Raw genomic sequence first — 12,939 nt, 5'->3', positions numbered from 1 at the left:
TGGGGCAGTGCTGCCCGGTCTGAGTACCTGGCAGGCAGTTGGTTGAGAGGGCCACACTTTCTCACCTCTGTGCCTTCTAATCACGGCTGCCATGAGGACTTCTTTCTGGAATCACCTTTGTCCATCCTCATTTGCCACCCAGAGGATGCCTCTGCCTCCTTCGAGGCTCAGCTCAAAGGGTCACACCATCTGTGCACACAGTCCTGCTTCCCCTGGGCTCATTGGACTTTTCCTGTCTCGTGCCGTGCACATTACACATACCCCTTTCTTAGAGATCATGCTACTTATTTCTCTTTTCCTCCTCTCCTCTCCCAACACCATGAGCTCTCAGAAGAGCCACCTGTGGTTCTCTCTGGATCCTGAGTACCGAGCAGAGTGCCTGCCAGCAAACGTTCATGGGACTAGAAGGAGAGTCCTGGATGCGCTCCATCCCCATGCCTCTGCCCTTGCTAACCCCCTTCTCTGACTCACGGGTCTTGCAGGAGTTCTCCCTGCAGAGAATGGACAGCCTTGTGGACGACCGTGTCAACATCCTGGGATTTTCCATCTTCAACCAGTCCCATGCTTTCTTCCAAGAGTTTGCCCAGAGCCTCAACCAGTCGTGGCAGGAGAACTGTGACCACGTGCCCTTCACGGGGCCTGCGGTAAGTACCCGCGGGAGCCCTCCCCGTGCCCGTTTGCCTCCTCCCGCACGTACCCTCCTGGGGTCCAGCCCCGTCCGGGCACCTGCTCAGAGAGAGAGGTGTGTCCCCCTGCTGGGAAGTGGTTACAAGGGAGGTTTGGGGAAGAGTGAGCTGTGAGCAGCAAGCTTCTTGGAGGCCCGCAGGGAGAGCCCTGTGCAGAGGGACGGATCTGTCATTGAATGGTATCCTGATGTCCGCACATGTCCTGTGGCCAGGCTCCCGATTGTGCTGTTGCTGAGAACTGAGTTGAGGATCCACAGTCTTCCTCTTGGAAGGCACTTGTAGCTCATCAGGTCCTCATTTTTGAGGATAGGAAACCGAAGCCCAGCCTGGGAATGGGGCTCAGGGTGGGGATGTGGAGGTCTTGCTCAAAGGTGAACGTCCAGCTTTTTGCAGGGTGATGCTAGATTCTGAGATGTCCTCACTCCTGGTGCAGGGCTCTCTCCATCCTGCTGGACTTGAGCAGGAGCTCATGCAGGAAGGCCTCACCCATGTTCTTCCTCTTTGGACTTCCTTCCTCTGCTCTGTGTGCGATGGAAGCAGAGTTTTCCCTGGCATAGTGCACTGGGTTTGATGTCCTTACTCTGCGGGCCAGATCCGGTATGTGGGCTTCTGTCCGTCTGTTAAAAGGCGAAATCTCAGGAGACCAGGATTGTCTGGCTTTCTAGGTCCTGTCCCAGCCGTGTTACATTTAAGCCTCCCAAAGCCTCATAAGACAGCTCATGCGATGCTCCCGTAACTTTTCCACGGTCGGCTATCTGTATCTTCACTTTGCCGATGATGTAACAGAGGCCCAGAAAGGTTAAGTAAACAGCCCAGGGTCACACAGCTAGTAAGCAGAGGAACCAGCATCAGAACTCAGGTCAAAGTTTTAATTGCTATGCTGTTTTCCCCTTTCTAGGAACTTCATTCGTGGTGCCACTGCACACTGGCCTGGCAAAGTGAGAGTAGTTAGTGGGTATTTGTCGAACGAATGAGTGAAGCATTGAGGAAGCGGAACAGTGAGCTAGAGATAGAACGATCTGGAAAAGAAGTAGGCCTGAGAGGTGGTAGTGGAACTGGACACCCTCCTGGTGTGGGAGCTTCCCTGGAGGGCTCCTAAAATAGGAGGAGACTTGTCTTTGATACATGTCCTGGGGCAAGGGTGTTTCTGGATATCTGCACAAACAGACACCTAATTAGTGGTTGGCCAAGGTGGTAATCCAGTGGTGGGCTTCCTGAAGGCAGGGGCGTGGACGGCGGGCTCTTCCAGCAAGCTATGTACCTCGAGGACAGCGTAGGCTGCTGGCAGTCCTAGGAAGGAAGGAGTAACTAAGGGGTCAGAGCTCATGCAGAGCTCAGGGAGCTGTGAGCAGGGAGCCGGGTAAAAGGACACTTGAGAACTGAGTTTCAGGAACGGTTTAAGGAGCACATTCCGACAAGGTATTTTAGACCTCAAAGAGGTGAGAATCCACAGGAGGGACTTGGCAGGGGTGAGACATCGGAAGGAAAGGGCTTCTCCCCTCTAGCAGATGGGTTTGGGACGGCCCAGGACATGCTCAAGCATGGTAGGACGAGGCTCGTCCCTCCCAGCCAGATGCAGACCTGTCCCCTGTCCTCCCGGCGGGTCTTGCGGCCATGGCTCCCCAATTCTGATGAGGTGCTGGCAGCCTGGGAAGGTTGACGGGGTAGTACCAGGAAAGGAAGCAAAGCCTGCTACCTGCTCTCCAGCCCAGACTCCTCCACATTCGGCACCTGGCCTGGCAAAATAAAAGTCCCTGGGCCATGTTTCCAGTTTCTCTCGGAGGGGCTCAGCCCTTCCATTACCGACCGCAGGCAGGCAGAGGAGAGGCCCACCCAGGACCCAGTGGGAGGGCTTGCAAGGACGTGACACGCAGGCCAGCCGAGGCCGATCACGGGACTCTGGGACCGGCCGTGCTCACACGCGCCTGAGAGCACTGGCCTCAGAGGCATAGAGGACCTGGATTCAAACACTGCCCTTGCCGTGTTCTCGCTCTGTGATCTTTGGTAGTTCCGTAACTCTTCTGAGCCTCTGATTTTTTTTTTTTAAGATTTTATTTATTTATTTGCCAGAGAGAGAGGCATCACAAGTAGGCAGAGAGACAGGTAGAGGCGGGTGGGGGGGGGGGGCGGGGAGTAGGCTCCCTGCTGAACAGAGAGCCCGATGCGGGGCTCGATCCCAGGACCCTGAGATCATGACCTAAGCCGAAGGCAGAGGCTTAACCCACTGAGCCACCCAGGTGCCCTTGAGCCTCTAATTCTTTACTTGTCGTTTGGGGCCTATTCTTCTCGACCACCTTAGGAGATTTTTCTGAAAATAAAATGGAACATAAGTCTATCTTCAAATCAGTTATTCACCAAATGAGCTTATTTAACGCTCTATAGGGCCGCCTCAGGGAGAGGTATTAGGAGATGTATCTGGTAGTTTTTGCTGTATAAATGCTGAGTAACAATCAACCCCCAAATCGCACGAGCATGTGACGTGCAGCCCTCGTGTAGCTCACGGACTCATATATCAGATCAGCTTGTCTGGGGCGTGAGGGAGGATTGGCTACAGATTCCTAACCCAGCTGGGGGTCAGCACATCTGAGTCCTTCCTTTGCGAATCGGCGCTGGGCCGGCCTCGCATCTTCTCATGGCGATGGCAGGACTGTGACAAAGCCAGTAGGCGCCCCAGACCTTTTCGTGCTCATTTTCCAGAACGGGCACACAGTGACTGCCACATCATGCTGCTGGCCAAAGAAAGGCACACAGACACATTAAAGTCAGGGAAGGAGGAAACAGACTCTGCTCTTTTGGAGAAGGAAAGTAAGGAGTCAGAAGGAAAAGGCCTGAGTCCAGGGTAGAATGAAGGATGGGGACCCAGCCCGTAATCCGTCCTGGTGAAGCAAAGCCAAAGCCTCTACCTTCCGGGGTTCTTGATGTGTGAAGTAAGATCTGCCTCCACCTCGAGGAAAATGGTCCTTGTGGGATCTTGCCCTGTGGAAGCCGAGTGAAGCCCCTTAGTTCTGCCTGGAATGGTCAGGGAAGGCTTCCCGGAAGAGGGGGAAGCAAACACCACATTGCAGCTTGCTGCGCATGTGGGACACTGTGCAGGGTGTGAAGGGTTCCAGGGTGGAGCAGGGGCCGCCTGTCGGGCCACACGGAAGCAGCCCCCTTGACCTCATCTTTGTCCTTCCCAATCCAGTCTCGGACCTCCCAAAGCCTCAGCATCCTGTGTTCCCCCAAGAATGTGGGGGACCTTCAGGGAATGAGGGGTTCTCTGGAGGCTCCCTCCACATTAGGGTTGGAGAACAAGAGTATAAGCCTACTTCAGAGGGGCAACGTGAGGAGATGAAGTGTGAGCCTGAGACCCAGCCCTGGTCCCCAGGAGGGGACAGTCCATCCTGGGTCCCAGATTGTGGTGCTACCTCAGTCAGCTTTCTCTTGGCCGAGCCCTGCTGTTTTCTTGCCGACAAAATAGGGACGTGTGTTCTTTCCAGCTTGGGAGACCGGGGTGCTCATTCCATGTGTTTCAACCGTGTGCAGAGCTGAGGAACACTGGAGCACTTCCCACAAAATTATCCCACCTCGACCTCTTCTTTTCCTCCTCATGACATCCTAATAGCAGATGAGAGTGGCCACACGCCCTTTGTTTGGTGAATGGAGAAACTGAGGCACAGAAAAGGGAGATTAGAGCCCAAGACCTCCTCTCTGTGCCAAGAGCCTTGCAGCCACCATCTCCGTGGCCTCTGAGGAGGAAAGGAAGCTGTTACAGAAGCTCCTCACCTGGAAGAATACGGGAAGAAAGCCCCCAGCTTCAAACAGCAACAAATCCTTCTCAAGGCTTCTCACTTAGCAACTGCCTTTTGAAAAGCGGTGCCTCTTCCTGTCTCTTTGGGGGTTGAAATTCCCAGCACAAACAGCCCAGCCCTTTCATTTGCTGGGGAGCTGGAAGGCGAGAAATAATCAGTTTCAGGAGAGCCCAGGTCCATCTCTCTCCCCATCCAGCTTTCTAAAAAGGCTGCAGCCAGCCAGCTCCTCCACAGGGACCAGCTCCGGACCATCTCTCTCCTGCCTCCAGGGTCCTCTTCTCTCCCGCAGTTCCCCTCTGTGCTCTCTGTCTCAGGTCCGGTCTCTCTTCCTTCTCGTGCCTTCTCTCTGGACTCTTCCCTCCCCCTTTTCCCCTCCCTCAGTCACCTCCTTCCCTTCTCTTCCCCTTCCCCTTCCTCTCCTGCCCTCCGCCTGCCTTCTGCACCCTTGGCATTTCTCTTGTCCCGTTTCTCTTCCTCCCGAATTGTGTGTGCCCCGCTGTGTGCAGGGCAGCTGCTCTGAGGACACAGAGAGGGAGCATCTGAGCTGAGGGGTTAGTCATCGAGAAAGAGAGCAAGCGGGCTGAGCTCAGCGCACAGGGGGGACACACGCACTCCGGGCCGGGATGCATCTCCAGGTGGCCGACAGCACGTGTCTCTCTCGCCTCCCGCCTGACGCTGTGTGAGCTGTGGGCGGGGGAGCGGTGGATGGAGACACATACCCGCTATTTCACGTGCTGTTCCCATTAATCACACTGCAAAGAACAAAATTCGTAGAAAATCGTTAAAATTACAGATGGCTAGGTTAAGTAATTAGAATTTAGGCTAAAACAGATGTTTGTAATTAAGTGTTTATTTCATTGAATGAAACCCAGATTGTACGGACTATTCGATGAGATTTTAATGGCTCCTGTCCTGGTCTGATTTGGGGGGGCAGAGTTTAAACTACAGAGGTTCAGAGACGAATGGGCATCTGAGAGAATGGGATCCCAGTGGTCTGGGTGAGCGAGCTGCCTGGGGAGGGGGAGATTAGGTTTACAGGTGTGTGTTTGGAAGATATTCTTATTTTTCCTTCAGAGGAGGGGGTGGAAACTCGGCCACTGTTTCCTGCATCAGATTGATTTCATCTTAATTTATACAGTCTTTCGTTCCCCTAAACAATTTACAAACAGCTCAAAAGGAAATAACAATGAAGAACCAAATGATAATATAAAAACAAGGGAAATCAAGAGTCCCTTGCCAAGTGACATTTTGGTGCCAAGAAAAGAGGAGAGGATTTTAAACAAGGATTGAGCCGTTCGGGGGATTTAATATTTAGAAGATCGGGGACAGGGGAAGCAGAGACAGACGAGAGAGGCGTGCGCACAGATGGGGCACGGAAGCCACGGAAAGACAGAGGCGGGTGGAGAAGGGAAGGGCGATGGGATGGGAGACTGGAAGGAGCAGGGACGGAGGGGAGTCTCCACCCGGACTGGAGACATGGACAGAGCGCTGTCTTGGTAGCAGAGCCGCCTTCCCCCCGAGTGCAAGTCCCGAGTGCTTGCCAGAGCTAAACTAGTAAATACTAGCAGAGAGCGAAAGCAAGGAGGAGAGCCGCAGGCTGCTTTGGGATGGCAATCTGCAGTGAGCCGAACAGTTGATGAGGCAGAGATCCCACGCCCTCCGGTCAGAGGTGGACCTGGCTGAGCGGAGGAGATGGGCATCTGGGGCGGGCTGGGCAGCGGGGCTTAGAGAGGCAGCTGGAGGATCCAGGTGGAAGGCCTGGGAGCCTCACCAGGAGTCCAAGAGACAGGGGCTATGTATGGAGGACTCTGAGGAGACCCAGATGGGAGGGATGGTATTTGGGGCTTAGAAGGTTTCTGCTCAGATGGGCCCAGACTGAGCCGCGGAGAGGACCCGTGAAGCCCAGGGCTCACTGGGGACTGCCACCGTGTCACCTCTCCGAAGTCAATATGCAGATGGAGAGGAGACAGGAAACTTGAGGCTGACCCCCTTCCACTCACCCCTGTCCCCAGCATCCCTCTCTGGGCTTCCGTTCCTAGAAGCGCTGGCAGATATCACGAAGGTCCCAGAGCAGAGGATGCCCAAAGAACACTGCGGACGGGCACGTGCCCCACTCCCAGCAGCCGGATCATTTGCTAATAAGAGAACATCAGCCAAGAAAACCGCATCCCAGACGAGTGGGAACAGCAAGCAGGAGGCAGGAAGCAGCCCGGGGCCTGGTGGGAGGGTGTGAGGAATGGCGCAGAGAGTGGCGTCTGCCGGTCTGCAGGGACTGGGGTCTTCTGGGGACCAGCACACAGCCTCCTGAGAAGAAGGGCCTCTAGAGGGGGATGAGGGGACCCAGGCCTCTCTGAGGGCAAATGTGCCCTGGGAGGAAGGTAGTCCCTGGGGCCTTCGTACTGGTTAAGGTGCATTCTGCTTCCAGCAAGGGAAGTCTTATATTAAAGTGCTTTATTCACCGAAAGGAAACATGTGACCTCGTGTCACAGCAAGTTGGGAGGGAAGGCAGACTCTGGACGGATGTTTTTGGAAACCCAGTTTCCTTCTGTTCTTCTCTGTCCCCTCTGAGGTCAAGCCTGTCCTCAGGCTGGAGCAGGGCTGGCTGCTGCAAGCCCAGGCTCCATGTCCTGACACCGTAGTGCTGGGAGGAGGAGGAAGGACTCCCTCTCTTGGAGAGTTCTGAGAAGTGATCCCTCCCCGCTGGTCTCAGTTCGTGTCTCGTGGGTCAGAATTGGGCCGCTGGCCCATTCCCGAATAACATGATGGCGAGGATGGAAGGATTCCTGGACCACTCAGGATCCCTTGAGAGCTGGGGCTGGCTTGGCCATCCCTGCAGCATGTGGAGAGTGGAGGATACCTGAACACAATGGGAGCTCTGTTGGGGAGGGAGAAGGGAAGAATGGGTGCTGGGTAGGCAATCGGTGGTCCCCTCCCACTGCCCCTTCTGTCCTGCCCTGTCCTGTTCTAACAACGTTTCTAAGTGGTTCTTTACTGGGAGGCTAGTGTGAGGACAGACAACTAGTCAGACCAAGGGGCAAAGTGGGTGATGGCCAAACCCAGGACAAGGGAGAGGCCTGCCCACTACCTTTCCCTGCCCCCAGCTCTGGCCCAAGAGTCTCATGCTCCCGTCTGCTGTTGAGAAGGTCACCACATCGAGAAGACTGCCCATGTTGTCCCAGGAGGCTGGGTATGGGAATAAATCTGACAGCGTAATGACTCACCGCCGGTTTCTCGAGGGGACGGAAGGACAATGTCGTAGACACAGAGAAACCAGACTGGAGAAAGGGTCCTGGGACTCCAGTCCTGGCCCTTCCTCTCTCCTGCTTGGTGACTTTGGGCAGGAGGTGAATTTTTCGAGCCTTGGTTTCATCAATGATAAATAAGAGAGTTGGTCTCTTTGATGTCTAGGAGACTTTCCTGTCTAATAGGCCGAGATTTTGAGATTCTCTGAATGGACAGATTAGTGGCGAGACAAAGGAGAAGGTGGGACAGAAATTAGTTTACCGTATCCTTTAAATAGCCAAACGGAAGGATCTAGGGGCCAATGTCAGTGGCGGTAACCAACGCCCCCCTCCTCGGGTCAATGTTTGTCTAAGCTGGAAAGGGAGAGTCTGTAGCATTGATCATTTCCATATGTCCTTTTGGCAAGGAAATGTGAAAGGTCCATTAATAAAGGAGCCACATGTGCTTGGGGGAAAATGAATTATGTGCAAAGGACAAGGACAGTTGTAGGCTCGCCGAGAAGCATCGAGCGCCTTGCAGGTGAGCCTGGAATCAATGAAGAAGGAGCTGAGCTGCAGAGGGGAAGGCGGTGGGGAGGAGAGAGAAGGAGGTGATGGGCGGGAGGGACTCGAGGGAGGTGGCCAGTCAGCATGGCTCAGCCTGACTGCAGAGCTTTCTACTGGTCCTGATCGCTCCGTTTAGTGCCCCTACCTGCTTGGTCTTTAGGCCACAGGGCACTTCAGGGCCAGGGGACAGAAAAGGAGGGGTAAGAGAGCTGAGAGGCCCAGCCCAGGCACAGGGGACACAGGGGCTCCTGCCTCTGTGGACGTCTTGGAGGAGAATGGGAGATGTTGAGGTCTCGGTGCTGCCACATTGTAGGAGCTGAATAAATGTGGGAAGAAGGAAAAGAAGCAGGTGGAAGGAAGAAAAGAAGGAGCCAGAGAGGGATGGAGAGGGGAAGGAGGAAGAAGGACTGCGTGGGCCAGGCAGGTTTGCAATGCAAGTGAATGCGGATCAGGGCAGGGAAACTTACCTGGGCTCTTCTCCCCTGTAATTGACTTTTAGAAAGATGATCCGAAGTCAACACCCCCCTCCCCTGGAAGTCGGAAGTCGCTGTCACAGCACTCCTTGCCCAACAGGCAGCTGAGCTGCAGAGGGAAAAGTCACTGTTCCCAGCCTGTTTCCTGCCTTGAGCTCCCTGTTCTTGTGACTCCCTGTAGTCTTCGTTCAGCCAGCACCTGTTCCCGAGCTGACACCTGCCCGCACCCAGGGGGTGCACATTTGGCAGAACACGCTACAGACCCGCGAACCAGGGGGGCTGCCTCTCCTTTACGGGGAGCCGTTTTTCTCTCCAGGCTTCCGGTATGCTCCGGATGGCTCAGCACATGCATGAAGGCTGGGATCTAGACTCTGGGTGTAGTCCTCCCGGTTTCGAGCTTTCCCCTGAGTCCCCTGTCTCAAGATGCTTACACTCTGTCTTGAGAGCTTGAAAAAAATCCCAGAGGTCACCAGATGGTCTCCCTGCCTCCAGCCTTGGAGGGGTCAGACCCCCAGGGCCTCGCCAGGGAGGAGGAGGTTATAAGAAGTGACAGATCCCGATGGGACTGCCCCCACAGGGCCATCCCCTCAGGGCTCCTGTACAGTTTGTCCCTACTGTCATTTACACTCAGTAGGTTTTTCTTGTTGGGGACTGTATGTGAACAGCCGAGTGTCGTTGTCAAGGGCAGGCTTTCGGCCCCTACCCAAAGCGGCAAACATCAGGTTAATACATGGGGCAGGGCTTTGGCTGAGTCTCCGTGGGCAGATTTCACCCAAAACTTAATTCAGTTCTAGAAATATGTCTTGGGGGGGCCTACCACCTGCTGGGTCCCGGTGCTAGATGCTATGTGGGGTAGAGAGATGATGGCCCTATCTGTTCCTGCCTAAAGAGCTTGCAGTTAGAATAGGGAGAATAAAATATGAACAAGCTGCCTGGGCTTCTTCCCCCGGCTCTGACTCCCTCTGCAGAATCATCTCTGCCTGCATTGCTGGTTTCTTGCTTCTTCCCCTCCCACGCGCCCCCCAAGTGTGTCCCACACTTTGCACCCCTTTGTGTGTCCAGTTCCTCCTCTGCAGGCCCTTTTCCCCTTCCCCAGCTCATCCCCCTCCCAGATCCAATGATGTCTCTACCAAAATCCTTCAGTGCTCAGTTCCAACGCTGTGTCTTCCAAGAAACCTTTTCTTGATCACGCAACATGGTCTTCCCCTTTGGGCCCCGCCCCCCGCCCCGACCCCTGTGTGTCCACTCACTCAGTTTCACATTACCCTTGTCTGGGTCCTGTCTCCCCATACACCCTCTCCTATCCACGGCAACCTCTTGCAGGAATAGAGTCTTGCTCAGCTTTGGGCTTTGCGCTTACCAAGTGCTTTGTAAGTACACATCACACTGAGTAGTACAGAGCAGTAGACCGACAGTAGGTATATCCAGGGAGATGCCATATCCTGGGGTCTTCTAGGAGTAGGTGACCTTTGGCCGAGCATCGTACAATGGGCAGATCTGAACGTTGTGTCCATGTTTCTTCCCTCTTCCCGAGATAGGTAGCCGTATCCCCTTCTTGGGGATTTCTGACAGCAACGGGATTTGCTACCTCCTTGGAGCAAAGAAAAAAAAAAGATATCCTTGAAAGCGCTGGGGCTCCAAGGGACGGCTGGGTGGTCCAATCCCAGAGAAGCCTTTGCCCCCTGCCTGCCTTGGGCAAACACCTGAACGCTTTGGGGAAGCGGAGCTGTCCCAGAGCCAGGCAGTGTCCCCGAGAAACAAACAAGTGCCCTTATTTCTTCTTTGTTTCTTTTTTCTCTTGGTCCCCTCCCTTCTTCTCTTCCTCCTTTCCTTTCCCTTCCCCACCCCCTTCACATCCATCCCTCCTTCTCCCTGGGCCCCCGGCCACTGCCCTCCTGCCCGCCGTCCGCCCCCTCCCAGCTGTCCTCGGCCCTGCTGTTTGACGCTGTCTACGCTGTGGTCACCGCCGTGCAGGAGCTCAACCGGAGCCAGGAGATCGGCGTGAAGCCTCTGTCCTGCGGCTCAGCGCAGATCTGGCAGCATGGCACCAGCCTCATGAACTACCTGCGTATGGTGAGGGGCCGCTGGGGCCCCGCAGTGGGGCGGGGGGGGGGGCACTCTGCTCGCCGCCCTCCACCTCCAGGCCTCCTCGGAATATCCCAGCCCCAGATAAAACAGCCATCCGCAGTGACACCATTCCCTGCACCGTGCACCGTTGTTCCCTGATCCCTGACGCCCCACTGAGGAGGCGTAGTCTGGAGCTGGCTTTCCTGGCCGTGTCTCCAGCGTGTCTCCTCTGGGGGGATGGAGACGTGGATTTCTAGCCCACCAAGAAGACCTCTCCTGTCAGAGAAGCCTGGTGCAGAGTGGGTTTTGCATTTAGAGTCAGGGGTTTCCTGACTCCCTGCAGACCCAAAGGTGCATGAGCAGCTGCCCAACGAGGATAGATTCTGTTAACAGCACCACCCTGGGGAGGAACACAGGAGAACTGGAGTGCAGGCCGCCATCTTGGCACTGTGTTGGTTTATGTGCGGTCATTGGGTGTGGGGCATCCTTCTCTGACTCCAGCCCCGGCCAAGTCTGAACTCATTCCAGAAACATCACATTTGTAGTCGCGAGAGCCTGTGGTTGAGAGACAGGCAGGAGAATGGACCTTGATGGTCTGCTTTCTCTTAGGCATCTTTAAATAGCCCGTGTGTGGAATGCTTGGAGCCAGGTGGAGCACGGGCCCTGTTTGGTGCTGTAACTCACTCTCTCTTGGACAGGTAGAATTGGAAGGTCTCACCGGCCACATTGAATTCAACAGCAAAGGCCAGAGGTCCAACTATGCCTTGAAAATCTTACAGTTCACCAGGAATGGTTTTCGGCAGGTAAGTCTGGCTCCACAGCCATGATGGCCCAGCCTTCCTCATTGTTCCCTTCTGCGTCCCCAATCCTCCCATCCCATATCTCCTTGGCACCCAGCATGGCCCCTGCTCTCGGTTATCGCCGGGAGCTACAGGTTGCCTCCTATGCATGGCTCCCCGCATGCGCCGGCCTCCCCCGCTTCCGGCCACAGATCAGCTAGTGTGGGTCAGGACTGCAGCCCCAGCAGAACACCAAGAGGGAGGCCATCATGCTCTGTAGGGGAACCGGGGCAAGAGGGTATCACATAAGGAAGAAATTCCCAGGCCACGCCCACCATCTTGAATTATTCTACTCCCTGAGTTTCACCCTAACACTGGAACCAGCATCAGACTCCCGAGAGCGTGCAGGGAAGGAACCAACTGGGTCCCTTTGGTGTGGGAGTGGACGGCCAGCTCCCTCCTGCTGGCTCTTTCCTGACCGACCCACGCCCACCCCATGCTGGTCACAGCCCTCCCCTCCCGTCTGCTACCTATCTTCACCCATCAGCTCCGGATAGCTCGGTCCTCTGAAGCTCCTTTTCAACCCCACCACTGCTCCCTCCTTTCTACACGAGCTCATTCTCCCTCTGTCCGGTCCTCACATGTCCGCGGAGACAGGAATCCGGACAGCCCCTCCAGGTGCCTCCCTGAAGGTCTCCCAACTGCCCCGTCATCTGGATAATCAACCCCCTATTCTTAAGCTAACCCTCCTCCAGCCTTAGAAGAGCCAGAGAAATCGGAACTGATGGGCTAATTATAGCAGGAACCAGACGCACTGGAGGGCTTCCGGCTGTCAGAGTAGCTGAGCGCAGGAATGTGGCCCGGAAGGGGCTACAGTCACCTTTCCTCAAGGTTATCCAGATTCTTTGCCCTCCTCCTCCTCCTCCTCCTCTTCCCCTTCCTCTCCTCCTCCATCATCATCATCATCATCATCATCACAGAGCAGCTTGGTGCTTCCTAAGCTCTTACCACTGGCCATAAACCATATGGTTGTGTCCTATGTGTTTTCTCATTTAACCTTACAGACAAGGTGCTTTCCATTTATTTTCATTTTATTTGTTTGTCGTCCGCGCATAGAGACAGTTAATCTGGATACCATCTATTTCCTTTTCTTGTCTGGTTCGGTAGCTAGAACGTCAATGTTCAATATTGATAAGTTGTTTCTGATCTTAGGGGGACACTCTGGCCTTTCACCGTTAAATGTGCTGCTGGCCCTGGTGCACTGTTAGATGTTCTTTATCAAGTTGAGGGCGTTCCCTTCTCTTTCTAACTTCCTGAGAGTTTTTGCCATGACATGGGGGTTAAATTCTATCAAG

The 12,939-nt window shown here is 54.8% G+C and overlaps 1 protein-coding gene across 1 annotated transcript in view; it reads left to right on the top strand.

The window, feature by feature from the left end:
* GRIK4 (glutamate ionotropic receptor kainate type subunit 4) overlaps positions 1-12,939 on the top strand; it is a 417,952-nt gene that overhangs the window by 301,850 nt on the left and 103,163 nt on the right. The window contains exons 9-11 of the mRNA XM_046017419.1: positions 483-644; positions 10,659-10,811; positions 11,504-11,608. Coding sequence (XP_045873375.1) covers positions 483-644; positions 10,659-10,811; positions 11,504-11,608 — 420 coding nt within the window. The remainder of the gene's footprint in view (positions 1-482; positions 645-10,658; positions 10,812-11,503; positions 11,609-12,939) is intronic.

Source organism: Meles meles, chromosome 8, assembly GCF_922984935.1.
Source record: "Meles meles chromosome 8, mMelMel3.1 paternal haplotype, whole genome shotgun sequence".
In the NCBI taxonomy this organism is placed as follows: domain Eukaryota; kingdom Metazoa; phylum Chordata; class Mammalia; order Carnivora; family Mustelidae; genus Meles; species Meles meles.
This window is presented reverse-complemented; position numbering and strand designations above follow the sequence as displayed.